Raw genomic sequence first — 22,349 nt, 5'->3', positions numbered from 1 at the left:
CTGGGAAATGCTTGTTTATATGATACTTTTCGCTGCCGGAATGTTTGTTCTCAGGAATTTACATTTTACTCCTCACGTCATAGGTCATTTTCTCGGATTGATCTTGCTATTGTTGATAGATCCTTGCTCTTCAGAATAAGTTCAGCTAAAATAGGAGTAACTTCGTGGTCAGATCATGCTCCGATTGTCTGTACCATTTCACTTTCCCAGAGCTTCTCTCCCCAGAGATCATAGCGAAATAACGTTTACCTACTCACTCAGACATCCCAAATATCAGGACCAAACTGAGTCCTATCTAACCGATTATTTTACTACCAATAATACTGATAACATAAGTCCTTTTCTCCTTTGGCAGGCATATAAGGCTACCATCAGGGGAACTCTCTTAAAACAAAGTTCCCACTTTAAAAAAGGTAAAGAAGCCAAACTCGCATCACTACTATATGAAGATATGATACAGGAAAAACCCTCCCTGCATTTACACAAATCCCTAATGTTCCTCTGCCATGAAATACACTCTGTGTTACAAATAGATTATGACCGCCAGATTGCTTCCCTCCGAATGTCTTATTATAAATCCCATAATAAGCCTAGTAGAATAATGGCAAGGAAAGTAAAACCAATGCTGCAAAAATCTAATATACCATATGGGTTAGACGCTGATGGCGTTACTAAACTTAACCATCCCAAAGACATAGTTGCATCCGCTATTACACCATACTATATAATCTGGGATCAGACCCTTTAACTCCCCAACCCACAACTGAGAAAATTGCCTCCTTCTTGGAGAGCATTGATCTCCCTTCATTAAATGAAGAACAGGCTACCAACCTTAATTCTCCTATTTCTCCAGCAGAGGTCATGGCGGCTATAAAAGCTCTTAAAGTATAACTGTAATTTTTTATTTTTTTTTCACATTATGATAAAGGCGATTAGTATAACCTTAGTGGCCATCTTCAAATTTTATATTAATTCTTCCTAAACCATTAAAATCATTCAATTTGTCCCCCATAGCGCCTATTCTCAGCTTACCCTAAAACTGCGTTGCTAGGAGAGGTCCGTCTATCTGCTGGAGGACGGGAGACGCACAAGCAGGCTGCCCTGCTACGTGCGTGCGCGTTCATGATATTCTAACCCCTCATGGTGACGGGGACACTTGCCTGGGGGTTAGAATATACCATCGGATCTGAGTTTTCACGATCTCAGTGAGATCGTGAAAACTCAGATCCGATGGTATATTCTAACCCCCAGGCATTCCCATGGTGATGGGACGCTTGCCTGGGGGTTAGAATATACAGGGCCCTGCAGCTCAAAGGATTATACATTTATTAACTGTAATCTGTAAGTCTCACGATTAACCCCCACTCTGCCGGTCCACACCAGTAGCCATACACAAGCCGTCCCCAGTCACAGCCATCACCTACCCTCGGACGACAAACAGGTAGGTAAGTACATGCATACGGCACCTTGTACGTCAGTTCGTAGATGGAGCTCTGGTAGCGGCTCGGGTGAGCGGAGCGGACAACTCGCCGTTCAGCATCTTGGACATCTTACCGGGTGACAGCCAAACACTAACCAGGAACTGGGCGGAGCCTGGCCCGTACTCCAATAGAGTGGGCGTGGTGTCAGGAGACCGTGCCCGCCTCCTTAGTATGCGCCGCCCACGTTCTTACCACTAGTCGCAGGTTGCTTTACCATGCCCCGCCCGCTTTATAATTAGGCCCCGCCCATTAGGCGCTTCTGCGCGAGCGGCTCCGCCTCATGTGTGTATCCGCCCACCTGCGGTCAGCTCACCTGTACGGCTGAGAGCAATGCAGGTGAGCTGCCACAGGGAATATTCAGACGGTGCGGTTTTACCGCGGTTCCTTAAGTAACATAGCTGAAGCTTATTAAAATAGTAGCAATTCGCATAAAACTCTGTGCAAGTGCTGAGTGTCAGAAGGTGCCTGCCAGAAATGCCAGCTGCAGGTTCTCATTAGGGTGTATACAGATGGTGTGGTTAAATCAGCATTGAAAAAAGCATGCTGTGTTTTTTGCCCAGTTTTTGATGCAGTTGCGTTATTTTAAATTTACTCATTTAATCATCGCTCATCTCTTTACTTGGATACCTTACTCTCAGCTCCGGTAACAGCAGGCAGTGCGGGCAGCGCTCACTCTCTGATGTCACGCGCCTGCGCCGCCTAGTGGGAGGAGCAGGCACGTGACATCAGTGAGTGAGCGCTGCCCGCACTGCCTGCTGTTACCGGAGCTGAGAGTAAGGTATCCAAGTAAAGAGATGAGCGATGATTAAAGGTAAAGTTACAGATTCCAGTTTATAAATGTACTCCTGTGAGCGTCGGGGAGGGGGATCTGTGGATGGCACTGTTTAGGGGAGGGGGATGTTCCTAAAGTGTATGTGATAGCAGGAGGGGGGCTTGTTTAAGTGTGGAGAGCACCTATTGGTTGAGGTGCAGAAGCTGGTGCACGAGGAGCTCAATGCATTGTGGGTAGTGAGGGCAGGCTGGATTAGCTACAGGATGAGTCATCAGCGGCCATCTTAACTGAATAGTGAAATTGCAGTTTTGTGCAGACTGGTTGCTAAGGGCTGGATCTTATGAAATATGGGGTAAGTAAGTATAATAGTAACTGATTCTGGAATATCATGTTATTAGTAACTACATATATGAAAATTGAAATTAGGGTCCAAAAGGTGACAGTTATCCTTTAAACCTAATAAAGCCCCTGGACCTGGCGGCTTCTCAAACGAATATTACCAGATATTCACTCCCCTCCTACTGCCCCATTTGGTCAATATGTTTAACACAGTCTTAAAGGGAGAACAGTTTCCTGCAGAAATGCTTCAAGCTACCATAGTCACTATTCCTAAACCTGGTAAACCAGCAGACTCCCCAGCACTCTTTCGCCCCATTTCACTGCTTAATTTTGATATTAAAATATATGCTAAAATTATATCTTATAGACTCTTGCGAGTTCTCCCGCAAATAATCCACAGCGATCAAGTGGGATTTACAAAAGGTAGGCAAGCCCCAGAAGGCACGAGACGAATTCTAGAAATAATGCAGAAAGCCGGAAGTTTACAAGCGCCTTCTCCGCTTCTAACCTTTGACCAAATTCACTGGGATTCGCATTTACGGTTTTAGCTAAATTCGGCTACTCCAAGCTTTATATACCCAACCATCTGCCCGAGTTTTAGTGAATGGCACATTCTCTACACCATTCCCCATCATCAACGGCACTCGCCAAGGATGCCCTCTTTTCCCTTTCCTTTTCTTGATGGTGATGGAACCTTTTGCGGAAAGGATTAGGATGTCGGGGGAAGTCAGAGGCATTCCAGTTGGACAGAGACAACACAAGCTAGGTCTTATCGCGGATGATGTGATCCTGACCTTATCAGACCCATTGAATTCCTTAAGGATGGCTTCGAGTATTATCCAATCATTTGGAGAGGTATCTTATTATAAGATCAATGAGACTAAATCTCAAATACTAGCTATTAAGGTTCCATCGTCGTTAAGGGAAGCAATAGGAAGAGAATTCCCATTCCATTGGGCATCCTCTTCCATAACATATTTGGGGATTCAACTATGTTTCCCACTTTCTAAGCTACTCCCCTGCAACTATGATATTCTAATTAAGTCCCTACAATCAGAACTGGATAGATACTCTAAAATAGAGCTCACTTGGCCGGGCCGCATAGTGATTTACAAAATGATGGTATTGCCTAAAATATTGTAGTATTTTCGCACTCTTGCGATACATCTACCAAACAAACTACTGCATAAACTCAGAAGGCAAATGCTCTCCTACATATGGGGAAGAGATAATCACAGAGTCGCCACATCTATCATATTTTCGCATAGAAGGAGGTTTGAGTGTCACAAATCTCCAACTCTACTATGAAACAATCCTTTTTAAGCAACTGAGATATTGGTGCAGACAAGACCATAAAATAGGGTGGCCGGGAATAGAAGTAGAACTCAATTCAGGCAGACCTCTTAACACTCTACTATTGGTTCATGCCATTGACCCTCAACGCCCCCTTCCTTTAGCCTCATCTCTGAAAGCCTCAATCCAAATATGGCAGTCTGTACTTAAAAAAGTGCACTAAGTCAGCCCCAGAAGGAAATAACCCTTCCCTTAGAGATACTGGAATACTTTATGCTAGACCTCTCTATGGCAATTTGGAAAAAAACAGGGGAATCCACTTCTTAAAAGATCTATATGACGGTAACACCCTGAGACCCTTCTCTTCCATACAGTCCCTTTATGCCATCCCTAGTTCAAGTCAACTTGACTATTTAAGAATATCTCATTTCTTGAGGAATTTCTCTACCAAAACTGTCTCTCTTCCGCTTTCCCTATATAACTACCTCTTTCTTCCAGATGGAGACACCCAGACTTCTACCAGTTTAATATATAGAACCATTATGGGAGATCTCTCCTTTGTAAAGAGAGCACACATGCTGAATTGGGAAAAAGATCTTCAGTGTACTTACTCGAACATAGATTGGCAGACAGCGATTAATTCCACCTTAAAGTCCACAGCTTGAGGGATATCACAAACTGCTGACTAGATGGTACTACACCCCCGCCAGACTTAACCTGGCGTTGCCAGAGATCTCCTGGAAATATCCTTCATATGTTCTGGAGCTGCACCGCGCTTAGCTCTTACTGGTCAGACATAGAAAAGCTCCTTCAAAACATCACTGCCACAAATGTTAGGATTCATTCAGGTCTAGCTCTCTTATCCTTAGGCATAGACCAGATCACACACACTCACCGTAAACTAGTATGTCATATCTTACTGACTGCACGAAATCTACACAAATCCCATCTTTAGACAATGTCACTGACATAGCTTCTGCTCATTGCATATACAAGAAACTGATAGCTCATCGGAGAAACACTAATCTCTTTCCAGAAATCCTGGAGTCCATGGTTAACACGATTTCCATTACCAACTTTAGATTCAGATTATATTCATGGGATATTAACTGTAGTATGTCTAACATTGGAGATCACTGGAACTTTATTCATTGTATTCTGTTATTATTATGTTTGCTTGCTGTCAACGCTTCATTGGATTTTTGAAAACTGTAATTTCCTTGAAAACTTAAAAAATACTTAATGTTCGAAAACTAGGAATAGGCTAGTTAGGTTCAGTTGACATTAACACATCGCTAATGTCAGCCAGTTAAATTTAGGTATTTCTGGTAACAGAAACCCTTTAAAACAAAATTAAAAGCTGCGAAAAAAAATGTTTGTCGTTGTATTGCAAAATTTTGACCCCCAAAACTTTTTCCATCTACGGAGCTGTGCGAGTCATTTATTGTGGGGTGATCTGTAGTTTTTACTGATGCCATTTTGAAGTGTGTGTGTGTGACTTTTTGATCTCTTTTTATTCATTTTTTGGTGAGGTGAAGCTACCAAAAAACTAAGAATGAGCCATTCTGACTTTATTTTCCTTCTACGGCGTTCAACGTACAGGATAAATACTTTTATAAGTTAATAGTACAGCACTTTGGGATGCAGCAATGCTAATGATCTTTTTTTTATTGTTTTTTTTTCTAAAACTTGGGAAAGTTTTTTTTTTTTTTTACTTTTATGGAAATTAGTGTAACAAAACAAGTCAGTAAATTGCTCTTTTTGCCTGTGGCAAAGTCAATGCTTTGTATGTACGTGTTTTAATAAATGTACTGTCAAAAAAGACAAAAGTATGCAAATATGTAAGAGGGGCACACCTACAGGTAGGTGTGCCCCTCTTACATATTTGCATACTTGATTTTTCCCTAAAGGTTTGGGGTAACCTTTTTAGGGGGAGCACCCTTTTCCTTGCAACTTGGAGGGTGAGCCATCCCAATACTTTCTACACATTTATTAAAAAGGTTCTTTACAGTGACAACTTCTATGAAAATGCCATGAATATACTATATTCCTCTAAAACCCCATTTAACACTATTAGCTCTAAAACCTTACCTCGTGTATCAACCACTCTTGGCCGTACAAATGATGGCTTTACTACTTCAAACCACCAGAACAGTTCTGCCATGAATACCAAATAATTGGCCTGTTGGGACAAGAGAAACAAGGAATAATTGCTCAATGCAGCAAATTATAACATTAATAAATTAATATCTTATGGTCTTTAAAGATTTAACATGAAACACATTTATTTCATTAAAGGCTATGTACACCTTTGGGGGCAATTTTTATTATTATTATTGCATTGTACTCATTATGAGGTAAAAATTATTTTCTCTGTAAAGAGCTGAGATGCTCTATTAGCAGGATCTGAATTTTCTCTCTGCTCCGTCAGGCAGGGAGCTGACGGACTCCTTATCTCTGCTCTCGGACATTATAAACACTCATAAAGCTCAATCCTTAATCAAGTGTTTATGACCTCTTAGTAGTTTAGAGATAAGGTTTAGTAGGTGACCACCACAAAGGAAAAGTATCAGTCATACAACTAGAAAAACAGTTAACCCTTTGTGACAGAACAGCTCAATATTGTTAAGAAAGACCAATTGAAAAAATGATTTTTAGCTCAAATGTGAGTAAAATGCAATCATAAAACAAATTGCCCCTGAAGGTATACATAGCCTTTAGGGTCCATTCACATGTCCGTTTTTTCTTTCCTGATCTGTTCAGTTTTTTCAGGAACAGATCTGGACCAGATCTGGACCCATTCATTTTCAATGGGTCCTGGAAAAAATCAGACATTGAGCTGTCCGTTTTTTTCCAGGACCCATTGAAAATGAATGGGTCCAGATCTGGTCCAGATCTGTTCCTGAAAAAACTGAACAGATCAGGAAAGAAAAAACGGACGTGTGAATAGACCCTTAAAGGTGTTTTCCCCCCATCAATATGAGATCAGTGGGGGTCCCACTCCCGCCCCAGGACTACTGTGAGCACGGCAGCCTCCTGGCAGCTTACCAAGCATAGCGCCGTACATTGCATAGCAGCTGTGCTTGATGTTATAGCTCAGCCTTGTTCACTTGAATAGTGCTAAGTGCTCACAGAGCGCCACGGCCTCTTCATACAGCTGATTGCTGTCAATGCCGGGAGTCATACCCCCACCAATGTCATTACTGATGACCTATCCTATCCCGGAGAACCCCTTTAAATATATTCACTTTATTAGGTTCTAATAAGTACAATTTTATGAAAGAGTTCAAGGTGTAAAAAAACTGGCGTGTCGGCCAGCAGACCAGAGTAGGGTTCAATGAGGAGCTTATGAATACATCAGACTTACCCAGGTCATTTACTGCATCGGAATAATTATCATGTAATACAGGATAGTGAGGGTGACTTGTACTCCCACTGTGTACGTGGCAGTGTGAACAGTGGCGAGGAGGAAAAAGCAGGTGACAGGAGAGCTTTAAGCTTTGTCCTGAACCATACACATACCCTCCGTGCAATTCAGATATAGCTATGCCATGTGTCCAATGCCTCCAATTGGAGGATCTTTGCAATCTCCACAACATAAAGTCGGTACAGACCTTGATAGAGGACGACGCGTACAGCATATCTTCCAAGCTAAAATGGCAACATCCGTTCAAATACTCCTGACAGAATTCCTGAATTAACTGAAGGTTATACAGGCTGTCAGCCAGGGACATGGACTCTTTGAAGCAGACATCTACAAAAAAAGAAAAGGAAATATTACTAATAATTCAACATAATATAATGAAAAGGTCAAGATCATTAGGGGCCCTTTCAATGAGGTGATACAACTGAATGTGTGGCCTGTTCACTGCGGTAAAGTGACATCAAACAGCACTGCCTAATATGCCACGTATAACGATAATCACGTGTACTTAGACCTTTCGTTACCAGTCATCCTCTCTGAAAGCACCTTCTAAATGTTACTTCACTACAACTAAATTTAAAGGGTGACTGAACTTTCAAAAAAACATTTGATATGTCATAGTAACATGACAAAGGTTTTGATCGGTAGGGATCTGGATGCTGAGATTGCTAAAACAAGGAAAGAGAAGTGCACGAGACAGAAAGCCTATGGGCCAGACTCAATTCCATCTCCTGCAGAGATGAGAGATAGAGTGCCATGTGTTGTTCTAGCAATCGCTGGGGGCTTCTCAGCACTTAAGACTCCCACCAGTCAAAACCTTTGATATGTTGCTATGAAAGTTCAGTGACCCTTTAAAGGGCACCTGCGGACAAGAATAGGCATATTCTATTAGTGCCTGCAATGTGCGGTCCGCAAAATGCAGAATGCACATTGCCGGTGTCCGTGTTTTGCGGATCCGCAAAACACACACGGATGTGTGAATGGACCCTTAAGCACAGAAAATCCTACTTTCTCGCCCGTATCATTGGGGGACACAGGAGACCATGGGACGTTCCAAAGCAGTACTATGGGGAGGAAATAAAAGACTAGAACAAATCTAAGGCTGGCCATGGGATCGCGCACAGAAATTTAGGGAAAGGATGCACAGGAAGGCCAGCCAGAGAGCATAGAACGCACGGCAAAAAGAGGAAAAGACAGTTAAACGAAGCCCAAGAGCTTCGAAAGGCTTCGGAAGATGTGGATAGCAGCACATAATATCCACAAGAAGGATAAGCATGACTGACAACCGAAGATGATGTGCGGAAGGCAGAATTGCTGTGGGGACCTGGACTGGAAACCCAGGATGCCTTGCATGGCAATAGGCCCCATGGAAAACCGAGGGGTATTTACTCAACAGAAATGAACCTGTAGAATCTGGGTATTATTTATTTTATTTATTTAATGCACTTATATAGCACAACTATATTCCGCAGCGCTTTACAGACATTAGCAAACAACTGTCCCCATGGGGCTCACAATCTAAGGTCCCTATCAGTCTTTGGAGTGTGGGAGGAAACTGGAGTACCCAGAGGAAACCCACGCAAACACGGGGAGAACATGCAAACTCCATGCAGATGTTGTTCTTGGTCGGATTCGAACCTAGGACCCCAGCGCTGCAAGGCACCAGTGCTAACCACTGAGCCACCATAGTCCCGTCCGTTGAGGGGGGAAAGCAGTTGATGCACAGTATGTGCCCTGAATAGGTGTGTCCCCTACATAAGGACATGTCAAAGCTATTACTCATCTCTTAAAAGAGGCAGTGTTGATGGTGTCACAGCATCAACAGTTAGCGCCAATGTCCCACTTGAAATGAGAACCATATGGAAGACCAATGTCATAGAAACTAGGGGGTTAGGCCAACCAGGGAGAACCCTGCAATATTCTGCACAGAAGTGAATGGCTCACCAGCTATAGCATGCATACTAAAGCAAATACCTGGTCAGAGAATAGAAGTACTGCAGATGACCATGTCATCAGGAATGAGTGGACGAATAAGCTAAAACTGCAAGCGCCAACATAAAGATTCCACCTATTGCAACGACATCCATTGGTCCCGTAAAATGAGCCGGAGATCCACCTGAGAGGGAATGTAGACACAACCTCCACACCTAGGACCAGTGTGAGGGTTTGACCTATAGAAGGAGAGAAGCGGTAGAAGCTACTGCATACAGAGACAGTGCCGAAACATAGAACGGAACAAAAGGCAATGTCGTAGAAACCACAGAACCATATCCAGTGCAAATGCAAGGAGTGAGGAGGAAAGCAACTCGGGTGCCACCATGGATTGCAGGGGGTACGTAAGCCCAGAGCCCGAGAAAGGAACCACACAGTGGTAGACAAGGCAAATACTCCACCTAAGGGGGAAGGCTGTTCAGTAGGAGCCATGGCATGGAGTGCCAACACAGATCCTTTCCCTGAGAAGAAGCCCATAAAGATAGTAACCACCAAAACAAGGGTTAGAGCAATACCTGAGAAGGCCATGCAGAAGTAGCCATGATATGTAGCGCTAGCGTAAATACTCCACCTGAGAAGGAGGCTATACCATAGTAGCCACATAGTAGATATGCCACTTGGGAAGGAGGCCCTACAGTAGTAGCTACGATCTCTAGTGCTAGCGTAAATACTCCGCCTGCGGAAGAGGACCGTAGTAGCCATGGAATGGAGAACTAGCCTAAATACGCCACCAGAAAACAAGGAGAGTTAGAAGTGGAAACAGTATTCAGAGACTGTGTAATACGCAATTCGCTTGATAGTAACCACCAAATTCTCTTCTAGGGCAGATACACCACCTAAGAAGGTGTTGAGTATCATGACCAACCATGTAGAGTGAAGTCCCACCTGAGCATGAAGCGTTGTTTTGGGGATACACCCTGGGAGGACAGAGACTGCCATATCGGCACTCTAAACCAACAACCAAAAAACGAAGGGGATAACGCGGTAGTAGCTGCAGTATCCAGTGGTTGCACCCATATTTCGCTTGTGGGGGAGGAGCGGGTAATAGTAGGTACCGTCTATTGGCATACACCCCCGTGGAAGAGGAAGAATATGAAAGGAAATAGTACCTGGTGCTGTGGCATAATAGACAGTATCCAATGGTGGTGCAATTACTTCACCCGTTCATGTGAATACTAAACTTGTGGGAGTAGGTAACACAGGATATACTATCCAGTGATAGAGCAATTACTTTGCCTATGGAAGGGGGTAATGCGACCGGCTGTGGCGTATCCAGTGGTCGTACAATTACGCCGCCTATGGAGGGGGGTAATGCAAACGGATGAACAGTATGCAGTAGTAGTGCGATTACGCTACCTATGGAGGGGGGTAATGCAACAGGCTGTACAGTATCCAGTGGTCGTGCAATTATACCGCCTATTGAGGGGGGTAATACGACAGGCTGTACAGTATGCAGTGGTAGTGCAACTACTCCACTTAAGGAAGGGGGAACGTGACTGGATGTACAGCACCAGTGCGTGTCCGTGGAAGGGGGGTTGCGTGAAAAACATCCAGTGGACGTGTTGAAGGGAAGTGCGTCAATAACCGGAGTGCACATGCACCACCTTAGAGGGGGTTAAATCTGCAACAGACACCACACTCGCGTAGGAGTGAGCTGACCGGACCGTGGAGACCAGGGATGGCGTCCTCGACGCCCGGCAGCTGGATGCAGCGGTCGCCCCAGGAGGGGATGTGACTGCTGGGAACTGGTACTGGACAGCCCCGGATGTATGGGGTGGAGAGAGGGGGGAGCAAGGAGAGAACACGGGCCGGGAAGAAACAGCATTTGGCCGGGGAATGGAGGGGTGGAGAGGGGAGGTGGGGTTGAGAGATTGGGGGAGGTGGTGGATGGAGGGAGTTATGGAGGTCTGCCTCCTACAGACACTAAGCAAAAACTGATTAGCTCAGTGTCTGCAGGAGGGATACAGCTGAGAGGAGGAGCTAGCACTTTTTTTGCCTAGTGTCGCCTTCTAGTGGCAGCAGAAGCTATACCCATGGTGTCCTGGGTCCCCCAATGATACGAGCGAGAAATACCGGCTCAGCAGAACCGAATACCACAGTGCAGCACAAAGTACTGCCGCCCTCACCACCTGAGGATGGCGATACAGTTGAGTGCAGGAGGGCACTTGCAGCTGATGCCCAGGTGTATAAGTAGCTGATGCTCCTACCATTAATTATTGCTGAGAGCATCAGATCATTATGTACCCAGTCAGCAGCAGTGAGGAGGGCTCTGGCGGCCCCCTGGAAATTTCCCTGTAGGGTCTATGGTCAGTTCGCCCACGAGAGGTAAAGTGGCCATCTGTCTGCTTCGAAGCCTCATATGCAGTAGGGCTCGCTGAACTGTTGTTTTAGACAAATAGGTAGCCCCCTGGTTCATTTGGGCGGTGAGCTGCTCCACTGTAGCGTGTCAGTCTGCCCTCATGTACCTTCATAGCCGACGTTCACCTCTTACCTCTCCAGTAACATTGAGTCAATGTAGGCAGCAAGTAAGTGTTGGTGTCCTGTATCCTTTATGGACAATAAACCCCCCCAAAAAAAGCAAAACAATTTGCCTGTCTGCAGACCTATAGAAATCCAGTAGAGGACACTTTTCTACTGATGCCTTCCGTTCCTGACCGTCAGCCAGCAGTGGTGGTGGGGACATAGCATTACTGGTCTTCAAATGCAAACCAATCAGTGGGGGGAGGGGGGCTCCTGTTGCAGCAAGTTGCTTTACAGCCAGAGGCAAGTCTGATCTGATGTTTGTTAGAAGAATCAGAGTATTGACTGCAATATGAGATGGGATATGATCAGGTGTTCTTTTCACACGTCCCTTTAGGGTTCTGTCACACAGTGTGGGAAGCAGTGCCTGAGGACAGTTCACACATGCCTTTTATTTGTTCAGAAAAAAATGAAGCACAAAAAAAAAAAAAAATTAAAAAAAGGCATAGAAAAGAAAAAAGGACAAAGATGACCCTGGGCACATTTATTAAAGGTGTAAACAGTTGCACTTTATAGCACATGCATTATTTGCAGCATAATCTTCAAGTTTTGGAGCTTTGCAACCACTTTTCTGAAGTGGCAAGAATAGGGACAGGGATCAGTGAGGGGCGTAGCCTTCTGGGTCTATTGTCATTTAAACAATAAATTGGCGTAAATTATAGATGAATTCTACAACTGCTCATGGCTAATGTCAATTTCAGTTTTAGGCACACAGAAAATATACCAAATTTATTAAAGGGAACCTGTCACCGGGATTTTGGGTATAGAGCTGAGGACATTGGTTGCTAGATAGCCGCTAGTACATCCGCAATACCCAGTCCCCATAGCTCCGTGTGCTTTTATTGTGTAAAAAAACCCGATTTGATACATATGCAAATTAACCTGAGATGAGTCCTGTATGTGAGAGGAGTCAGGGACAGGACTCATCTCAGGTTAATTTGCATATGTATCAAATCGTTTTTTTTTTTACACAATAAAAGCACACAGAGCTATGGGGACTGGGTTTTGCGGATGTGCTAGTGGCCATCTAGCAACCCATGTCCTCAGCTCTATACACAAAATCCCGGTGACAGGTTCCCTTTAAGATGCCTGTGCTGCTCGATAAATTTGGCACATGTCACACAAGGGGATGAAGACTGGTTTATGAAACGCCAGTCTTGATAAATTCCCCTCCCTTATATAAATTGTTGTTGAGCGTCTCTTCCCTGTACTAACAGTGCAGCTCAGATCCAGACAGGGTCTACGTAGAACAAAGCTACCTTTGATACTGCTCTGTCCTTCAAACCTCACATCCAAGCCCTTTCCACCTCTAACTCAACAACATCTCTCAGATCCGCACGTTGGTCAACCAGTGCTTGTACATGCCCTCATGCTCTCCTGCCTAGACTACTGTAACATTCTCCTCTGTGGTCTCTCATCCATCCAACCTATCCTCAACGCTCTTGCCCCACTAATCCATCTCTCCATCTGTTATTAATCTGTGTCTTCTCTCTGCCAATCCATTCACTGGCTCCCCGTTGAGAATCCAGAACATAAACACTGACATATGAGGCCTTCCACAGTCTATCCCCTCCATACATCTGCGAGCTGATCTCCTGGTACTTTCCCACACGCAATCTCCAATCCTCACAAGATCCTCTTCTCCTCTCTACTCTTATCTGCTCTTCCCACAATCGCCTTCAAGATTTCTCCCGTGTATCCCCCATACTCTGAAACGCTCTACCCCAACAAGTCAGATGCGCAACTAACAGGGAAACCTTGAAAAGAAACCTGAAAACCCACGTCTTCAGACAAGCCTATGCCCTACAGCAGGGATGGCCAACCTGTGGCTCTCCAGCTGTTGCAAAATTACAACTCCCACAATTACAGCAGGGCATGGTGGGAGTTGTAGTTTTACAACAACTGGAGAGCCACAGGTCCCATCCCTGCCCTACAGCAACCTTCCTGCTGCTATACTGCCGTATGACCAGGATTACCCCCTAGAGTAACGGCAACGCCCTTGTTGCTCCTAGAGTCTCATTTGCATATATTAAAAGATCATTTTTCTCAGCAATGCGGGCACATATGAACATGGGACCAACACAGATAACTTCAGCTGCCAAGTGCACATGTAACTGGTCAGCCAGTGTTATAGCTATGAATCTGCTGTCAGATGTCTTTTAACTTGCTCTCCGTCACCATGGCTGGTGGCACTAAGCACACCTCTATGGTAAACCACCAGAAAAGTCTTCATGTTTTCTTTTTTTTCTCTTCTCTAAATAATATGCCACTAACAGGGAATGGCAGCATCCGAGACCTTTCCACATTATATGCTGCCTGCAGTTTACACTGTTTATTTGTGCAAACCATTACCTAATCCGCCTGTTCTGCAGCCAAGCGACAACCTGTGTCGACTGTCAGCGGTCTGTAAAGCTTTATCTCACACTGAATGAATGACGCAGGTTCAGAACATACGGATTCTCGCTCAGTCATCGAAAATAATATGGTTTTACGTCATATTTTATTCTTAGGTTCCTATGAACTGTGCAAAACCGAACAGGCAAATAGTAGATTATATCATAGTCTAATAATGAAACGTCTATACTGTGCAAAGGACACCTTTCATCCACGAATCCACAAGGATCCCCATGAAGAATGGCTGCACCAGAAGCCACTGCCATCACTAATGGCGGGTAACATATGGGCACTGAAAGATACTGACTAGTCCAGTAATCTTTCATGACATGTCTGTTTTAGTAACCACTTAATATATATTAAGTGCCCATACGCATTTTCCACGTAATAACAATTTCAGACTATTTTGTGGCATTCTTCTGTTATTCCTACTAGAAGTTCACGAATAAATTGCCAGAAGTCTGCCATATGGGTGCACCTGGGTGTAGGAGGAGTGTCCCTGCACAGTCTCACACTGGCAGCTTTATACTGTGAAGGGGCAATTCATTCATAAACTTATAGACGTTATAATAGAGGAATAGCACAACACAGGGTGATAAGAATAGATGCCCCAGAATTGTTATTACATGGAGAGTGCAAGCAGTTACTAAATCAGATGTGTCAGGAGAGGTGGTAGGTCCTCTTAAATTATCACCCTGACTGGACTGAGCTCCACTTACAGTTGTGACTATTACTACCTGCAGTTACATCGGAGGATATTCCGGTAAAAAGGCGGCACTCCGGAATCTCCTCTACTACATAACGCTTCTGTGGGATCACACGCTTGCTGTAGACTAAAAAACCTAAGGCGAATCATACTAAAACATGAAGCGTACTGCCGACACCCAGCTACACAATTTAAGCCCTATTAAATAGGTATTCACATTTTGGAATACTGGAATGTAGCTAATGCCCCACAATCTGACTGGTGGGGTCCGACCTCCCATCAATTCGAGACAGAAGTCCCTTCTGCATTTCCCCTGCACGGCAGCACTGTAAATTAAGGTATGTCCTAGTGATGCGCCAGCGCTTCCTCCAGTAAGAAAACCTCTATGAAAGAATTGCTATATTGTTTTGCTTTTTAAGATGCAAAAGTGGGGGAAAATGTTGGTGCATCTTCGTAAGCGAATATTAGTGAGCGCTTCCATTATAGAAGAGCTCCCTGGTATGCATTAGGTGGCGGGAGAGGGGAGTGAAGTGCTGCGAGAGCTTCTGGTACTCGCCCTCCCTGGTCTTCCTTCCTGGGGCAGAGGATGCAATGTCCTGACCACGTACAGAGTCAGGACATAGTGCACGCAGTCAGTTGACAAGGCAGTGCGGGCCGGAGAAGACAGGGGAGCACAACTTCTGCAGAGACCGCTGACGTGGAGAGGAGCTGCGACGCAGGAGAGGTAAGGGGAGTTTATTTTATTTTATATTGATTGTGTTCTAGCAAGGAACTCTGACTGGGGGCTCTGACATTGAGGGCTGATCTGACGTCTGATGGGGGTCTGACATTGAGGGCTGATCTGATGTCTGATGGGGGTCTGACATTGAGGGCTGATCTGATGTCTGATGGGGGTCTGACATTGAAGGCTGATCTGATGTCTGATGGGGGTCTGACATTGAGGGCTGATCTGATGTCTGATGGGGGTCTGACATTGAGGGCTGATCTGATGTCTGATGGGGGTCTGACATTGAAGGCTGATCTGATGTCTGATGGGGGTCTGACATTGAGGGCTGATCTGATGTCTGATGGGGGTCTGACATTGAAGGCTGATCTGATGTCTGATGGGGGTCTGACATTGAGGGCTGATCTGATGTCTGATGGGGGTCTGACATTGAGGGCTGATCTGATGTCTGATGGGGGTCTGACATTGAAGGCTGATCTGATGTCTGATGGGGGTCTGACATTGAGGGCTGATCTGATGTCTGATGGGGGTCTGACATTGAAGGCTGATCTGAGGTATGATGGGTTATGACATTGAAGGCTGATCTGAAGTATGATGGGTTATGACATTGAAGGCTGATCTGAGGTCTGATGGGTTATGACATTGAAGGCTGATCTGAGGTCTGATGGGGGTCTGACATAAAAAGCCGATATAAGGTCTGATGGGGTTCTGACATTGTGGGCTGATCTAAGGTCTGATATAGGGGTCTGATGTTATGTCCTGATATGTATGGGGGTCTGATCCAATGTCCTGATATGAGGGGTCTGACGAAAAATATTGTTTTCTTATTTTCCTCCTCTAAAACCTGCGGTGCGTCTTATCAGGTGCGTCTTATAAAGCAAAAAATATGGTACATTATAGGCAATTCTCAGACACATATATCACCAAACAAACCCACCTTCCAATCTGATCACTTCAGGGCAGTAGAAGTGGATGAGGGCAGCTATGGCACATCCATCAGTGCCATCTTTCAAGATGTTCTCCATAAGAGGGATACATGGCAGCTGCTTGTACAGATTCTGTTCCTTCCTGTATCTGGCCTGCATGGGGATAGAAGTGGAGACAATCAGAGAGGCTGCACCCAAGTGAACTTAGCCTGTACTTTATGTAATGTGACGGCTTTAGATGAATCAGAGCTTCCAAGACTCAAAAGACATGAATGAAAAAACAAGGATGTTATACAACACCACAAAGCAAAAGAAAAGAACTAGGCTGCCAAAAAAACAACAAAAAAAACCTACATTTTGGTTTGAGGCATTGTTTGATAATTTTATACAAACCAACTTTTTAAGGCAAATTAACACTAAAAATCAAGGCAATTACTATGAAACATATTTAGCAGGTCTCTTTTCTATATCATGGCCTTCACCGAGCAGTATACCGGTACGTTTCTTTATCATGGATCCTAAGGCTAGGTCTGAAGCTGAACCCCCAGCATGCACACTTATCCTGTGGTTCCTTTAACTCCCATTGAGGATAAGAGAGGATTCTGGGGGTTGTAGTTTCAGAAGAACTGGAGTGACGGAGGTTGATGACCCCTGCTGTATAGTATACAAGCTTCATACATCAGGGGTTTACATGCAGTGTGTGCATATGCCAAATGTAAACCAATGCCGTGATGTGAACAGAGCCTTACCTGGATCAAAACAGAATTCAGATAATAAAACTAAAGGCCCATTCACATGAGCATATGGCAAGTTGATTAGCCCCATTTACACGAGCAATTATCGGCACTGTATGTCACCAAACGTTCGTCAGTGGGATCGTTTGGGTACATGCAGCTTTATCCCTGCCGTCAACCAATGGTTGTATGACGGCATGCGATCAGTGACATGGACTGCTCATTAGTCAGGTGATCGCTGGGAATGTTCACATAAAAAGGCGCATTCAGAGCGCGATCATTCACCAGATCATTGGCCCATGTAAAAGGGCCTGAACTTATTCCTAAATGTTTATAGGCAGCCATTTTGGAGTTACTGCACCACCTCCTCTACGCTCTCCATGCCAGTTCATTTCAAGCATGCTACTCTCACAATCAAGCTCCTGAACCTATGGTATCAACATCTGCGTCTACCTGGAATGCAGACCATTGGGCTAGAAAATCCTATTTCCACTACCTGCAATTTTAACTTCATGGCCCAATTATGTAGCGGGATCCTGACTTTGCATCTAGTTTTAAAAGCGGAACTGCACCCAAAATATAAAAAGTGCCATACAGTCAGAAGTCAGCGCTGTAGACAACGTCTGATCATTAAGGGCTCTGTAGCTATTTTTGCAAAAATGACAATAGGACAGGCAGCCATATTGGCCATTCTCCTGTGGTGATAAAGATATAAAAAGAAAAATGGAATGCAACACATAAAATGGATCTGTCACATGAAGGACATCAATGGACGGATCCCACTAATTGTAATGGGGGCTGTTGGCTTCTGTCATTGAGGTCTATGATTTTACTGGACAAAATGGCATTGCATGCTGTGCTATTCTGCCTGCCATTTTTGATGGACTCTGCGACAGAGGCGCTAACGGAGTCTCCAACGCGGATGTGAATGTAGCCTAAAGTTGTCAATTTTAAGTTTGCGTCTCGGCAACACACGATCTTCTGTCATTTATCATTATTGTCATTATGTTCTATCAATAGCCAAGTGACAATTTCAAGAGAAGCTATTTTAAACGTAAAAACCAAAATGGCGGCATGTCTTGTTAATTTTGCAAAAATGGTCGTCGCCACAAAACAAAAGGCTGTAGCGTATCCTGCTGTATAGCCCTAAAGTGTCATGGTTAAGAAAAAAAAAATATATATATATATACCACTGTATGATATAGGCTACATGATTCTATACCGCAATATACTCTATACCGGCAGGGGTGAGGAGGGCCTCTGGGTACATTCAGCATATACGCTGGGGATTTCTCCGCTTATACACTAAACATAGGTCCAAACTGTGAAGCAAAAAGACGCTAAAGTGTACTAACAAAGAGAAAATGGTAGCACGGGCGCCACCCTGGTGAATATCAAAGTAGAACGGGTGGCGCTTTTTGCATATATTGGGGACGGCATAGATCCACTAATGACCCAGAGAAGGCGCCTGCACCAAGTGACTGGATTACATGTCACGTAGATGGGCTGATGAGAAGCTCTGCCGGGTCCTCTCTAGCACCTCTCTACCTTGTACTATCACATAGCTGGTTTTATACCTTGGCTGGGGAGCATGATATGTGGCAATGCAAAATGAGTGCGGATTGCTTTCCACGTCACGATGAATCTGGAATAAAGGCTCATACAAGAAGGGGAGGCGAGAAGGGAGAGCATGATATGGAGGACACGCCACTATGAACTACCACACCACAGATCAGAAGCTGAGCAGAACTTACAGGGACCAGTTTCCAAAACCATTTGGAAGACGACTTCATAGGGAATTACAGAGAAAGCAAGGGAAGGAAAAAAGCAAAGAGAGAGAATGAATCATATTTAGCTCAATGAAGCAGCCATTGCCTTACAAATAGACGATACTGGAGACTTAGGAACAACAGCATGTGATAACATGTGCATAGTAAAGTATAAGAAAACTGATCAGTCTTTATTTAAACACATTAAAGGAGTTGTCCAATCGTTTACAAATGACGGCCTATCCTTAGGATCGGCTACAACTACCTGACTAGCGGGGTCAAACACCCTGCATCCTCATCGATCAGCTACACAGCGCCATCCGTTGTGCAGTGGACAGAGCTGGTTACTGCAGCACTGCTGCCAGTGTCACTGCAAACCAGCTGAACGCTGGGACCTGACCTCCACCAAGCAGATGGTGATCACTTGTAAAGGGTTGGACAACCCCTTTAAATGCTATACTTTTCTGACTCTACCTAACTAACCGAAGACACTGTAAAGCTGGGGCTTCACTTACAAAGGCAATTTTCCCACAATGTGGACAACTTTTATTTGTGTTCTGGCTTCAGTGTAAAAAAATCCACACTGCTAACAAATTACTACACGCTACTGCCATGGGGTCCGTGGTGGTGGTGGTGGGGGGGGACCAGTGAAAACTGTACAATTATTCTGCTTACCAACTTAAAAAAAAAAAGACATTTCCTGCAACCACCAATAGCGAGAGCCCATTGCATAGATTTTTACAGCCTCCTTTGAGTTCGATGGTAGTTGAATAATTTCCTATGCACTGAGCTCCCTACAGTGGAGGCTGCAAGCACGGGAGGGCAAGCAGAAGATTTATCAGTGTATTTATGCCAGTAAATACACAGAGAAATAGTGTGTTCAGAAAGAGAGACATATTTCTAAAGCTGCTTCACATAAAAGTCAGATCATGTGGGTTAAATAACTTTTGTATTAAAAGATTCCTCGAGTCCTATTAATTCCTAGGAATCTTACTAAGGTATGCTGTGGACCCTATAATATCTGTGTAAACCAGTCATTACCATAAATCAAATAAATAACCTGCATGATTTCCAAATTTAAGAAGCCAATAGCAGACATACAGGAGACAACTTTACCATAGAGACAGAACACGACCATAACACCACGAGATTCTTGTAATATGTCTGCAGGGCAAGCTCTCGAGGGTGACAGCTCGTTATATCTAATGACAGGTTCCCTATCATTTTGGAAATACCATTAATATTGGTGAGGGTCTGGTTGATGTAACCCAACAATGTCCTGAACTTGAGTGCTGAAGTAGTCGGCCAACAGCCAGAGGTCCGCCGCTGGCTTCTGCATACAGGTACTACTCACTTCCTCAATTTCCAGCCTATTTAACACAGATGCTCCGGTGGCCAACCACCAGCATTTCTTTTTATGCTATTAGTAATGGCATGCCATATCGGCATGTTGCCAAAGAAACATCTGCTCAGAATCCGCAGTGGATCGAAGAGTGCCGATTTTTTGCTTATTATGACAATAATGGTCTTTTGGACATATTGCCCCAAATGTTCCCTTAAAGGGGTTGTCCAAGTTATATTTATTGATGACCTATCCTCGGGATAGGTCATCAATATCAGATCAGCTGTTTAAAGAGAAGGCGCGCGCCGTGCCAGCGCTGCCTCCTCTTCATTGTTTACCTGCTCGCCGTTGCATCTGAAGATAGGTCATCAATAAATATAATTTGGACAACCCCTAATAGAATGTTTTGTTTGTTTTTTTTTGTTTTTTTCAGTTTAGTACATTTGACATTCTTTAAACAGGTAATTCCTTTAACATTTTCAGGACCTTGTCATTTTCCGTTTTTTACTCCCTGCCTTCCCGTCACCATAAGTTATTTATTTGTCTGTTCACATTGCCGCATGAGGGCTTGCTCTTTGGGGAAAAGTTGCACTCTATAATGGCACCATTTACTATTGTATATCATGTGGGAATTCTGCCAGGTTTCGTTTTTACAGTGTTCCCTATGCCGCAAAACTGAACTGTCCCCTTCATTCTCTTGGTCAGTACGATTACTGTGATACCACATTTATATAGTTTTTCTTGCGTTTTAATACTGAAAAAAAATACATAAAGTGGCAAAAAAAAATGGGAATCAGCCATTTAGATTTTTTTTTTTTCCATGTGGGAAAAATATTTTTAGAGATTTTAATTTTATTTGCATTTAAAGACATGGCAATGCCCATGATGTTTAATTTTTTTCTTGTTTATTTTTTTATTCTGGGGAAGAGGGGGCGAGTTAAACTTTTATATGATTTAGTATTTTTAAAAACTTCACCCTAGGTGACTAAAAAAAAGCACATTGCTACTTGTATTACAGAATACAGGATTTAGTATATTCCAATTGCAGGCCAGCATTGGAATATACCAGTAATAAGCCTGGAAGCTTTATATAGCCTCAGGCCTATTACTACTATGGGACGCCTTCCCTGATATCAACCAGGGTAAGGCAGCCCAGGCATGGGAAGCTCGCAGCTTACGGCTTAGGTGCTCTTAGATGCCATAGTCACATTTGACCAAGGAATCTGACGTGTTAAGTGTCTGTGTCTGGCATTTGAGCTAATGGCAGAAATTAGCCCAGGGCCTCTGCTGTTTAAAACAGCAGAAACCCGGTAGTTATCGCGCCTGCTGCCCTTGCAAGAGGGTATTAATTTTAAAGACCGGACGTGTACAGTGGAGGTCCGGAAGGGGTTAAATTAACAAGTTCTTGTGCCTAGTCATTCCAGACTGTGAGAATGTACATGTAAATAAAAAAGCTAATAGGATGAATGTCAGCAACCATTCTTGATGGCTGCAGTAATGAGACATTCACCATAGCAGCTGGGTGTTAAGAAGGTAGCATGCCTAGAAGGTAAAGGTGCCCGTACGCCATCCAGAACTGAGGGCTGACAGCTATCTTCCTAACTTTTCCATGCACACTTTGCCAAGCATGTATGCGTTTTCAGTCGACCAAGAGAAGGCTGCTGCCAGACAACTACAGGGAGAAAAGAAGATTGAGAGTTAAAATCGAAGCGGCCAATCCTTCTCCTCCACACCAAATCCTCTGTCTGGGGAGAATTGGGAGGACCCCATACACATTAGACCGTCAGCATGTGACTGGCAGACTGACCGACAACAGCCTAATCTATATGGGGATCTTGACAATGACAAATATTTGTAATGCGTTTTCCTCAAAGGGACTCAAAGAGCAGGGATAGTTGTGTGGCCGGGGTGACTCCCTGGGAAGTCAGTGGCT

General features: G+C 44.1%; 1 protein-coding gene across 2 annotated transcripts in view; it reads right to left on the bottom strand.

Moving 5' to 3' along the window:
* The window catches only part of CAMSAP2 (calmodulin regulated spectrin associated protein family member 2), a 128,622-nt gene that overhangs the window by 50,568 nt on the left and 55,705 nt on the right, over window positions 1–22,349 (bottom strand). Inside the window, exons 5-8 of one of the 2 annotated variants that reach the window (XM_040406809.1) lie at window positions 19,060–19,092; window positions 16,583–16,724; window positions 7,500–7,639; window positions 5,977–6,067 (exon numbers count right to left, since the gene is read on the bottom strand). In XM_040406809.1, the coding sequence (XP_040262743.1) occupies window positions 5,977–6,067; window positions 7,500–7,639; window positions 16,583–16,724; window positions 19,060–19,092 (406 nt within the window). The remainder of the gene's footprint in view (window positions 1–5,976; window positions 6,068–7,499; window positions 7,640–16,582; window positions 16,725–19,059; window positions 19,093–22,349) is intronic. The other variant, XM_040406810.1, reaches the window with a different exon arrangement.

Source organism: Bufo bufo, chromosome 9, assembly GCF_905171765.1.
Source record: "Bufo bufo chromosome 9, aBufBuf1.1, whole genome shotgun sequence".
Lineage (NCBI taxonomy): Eukaryota > Metazoa > Chordata > Amphibia > Anura > Bufonidae > Bufo > Bufo bufo.
The sequence above is the reverse complement of the archived record's forward strand: the minus strand, read 5'-3'. Positions and strand labels throughout refer to the sequence as shown.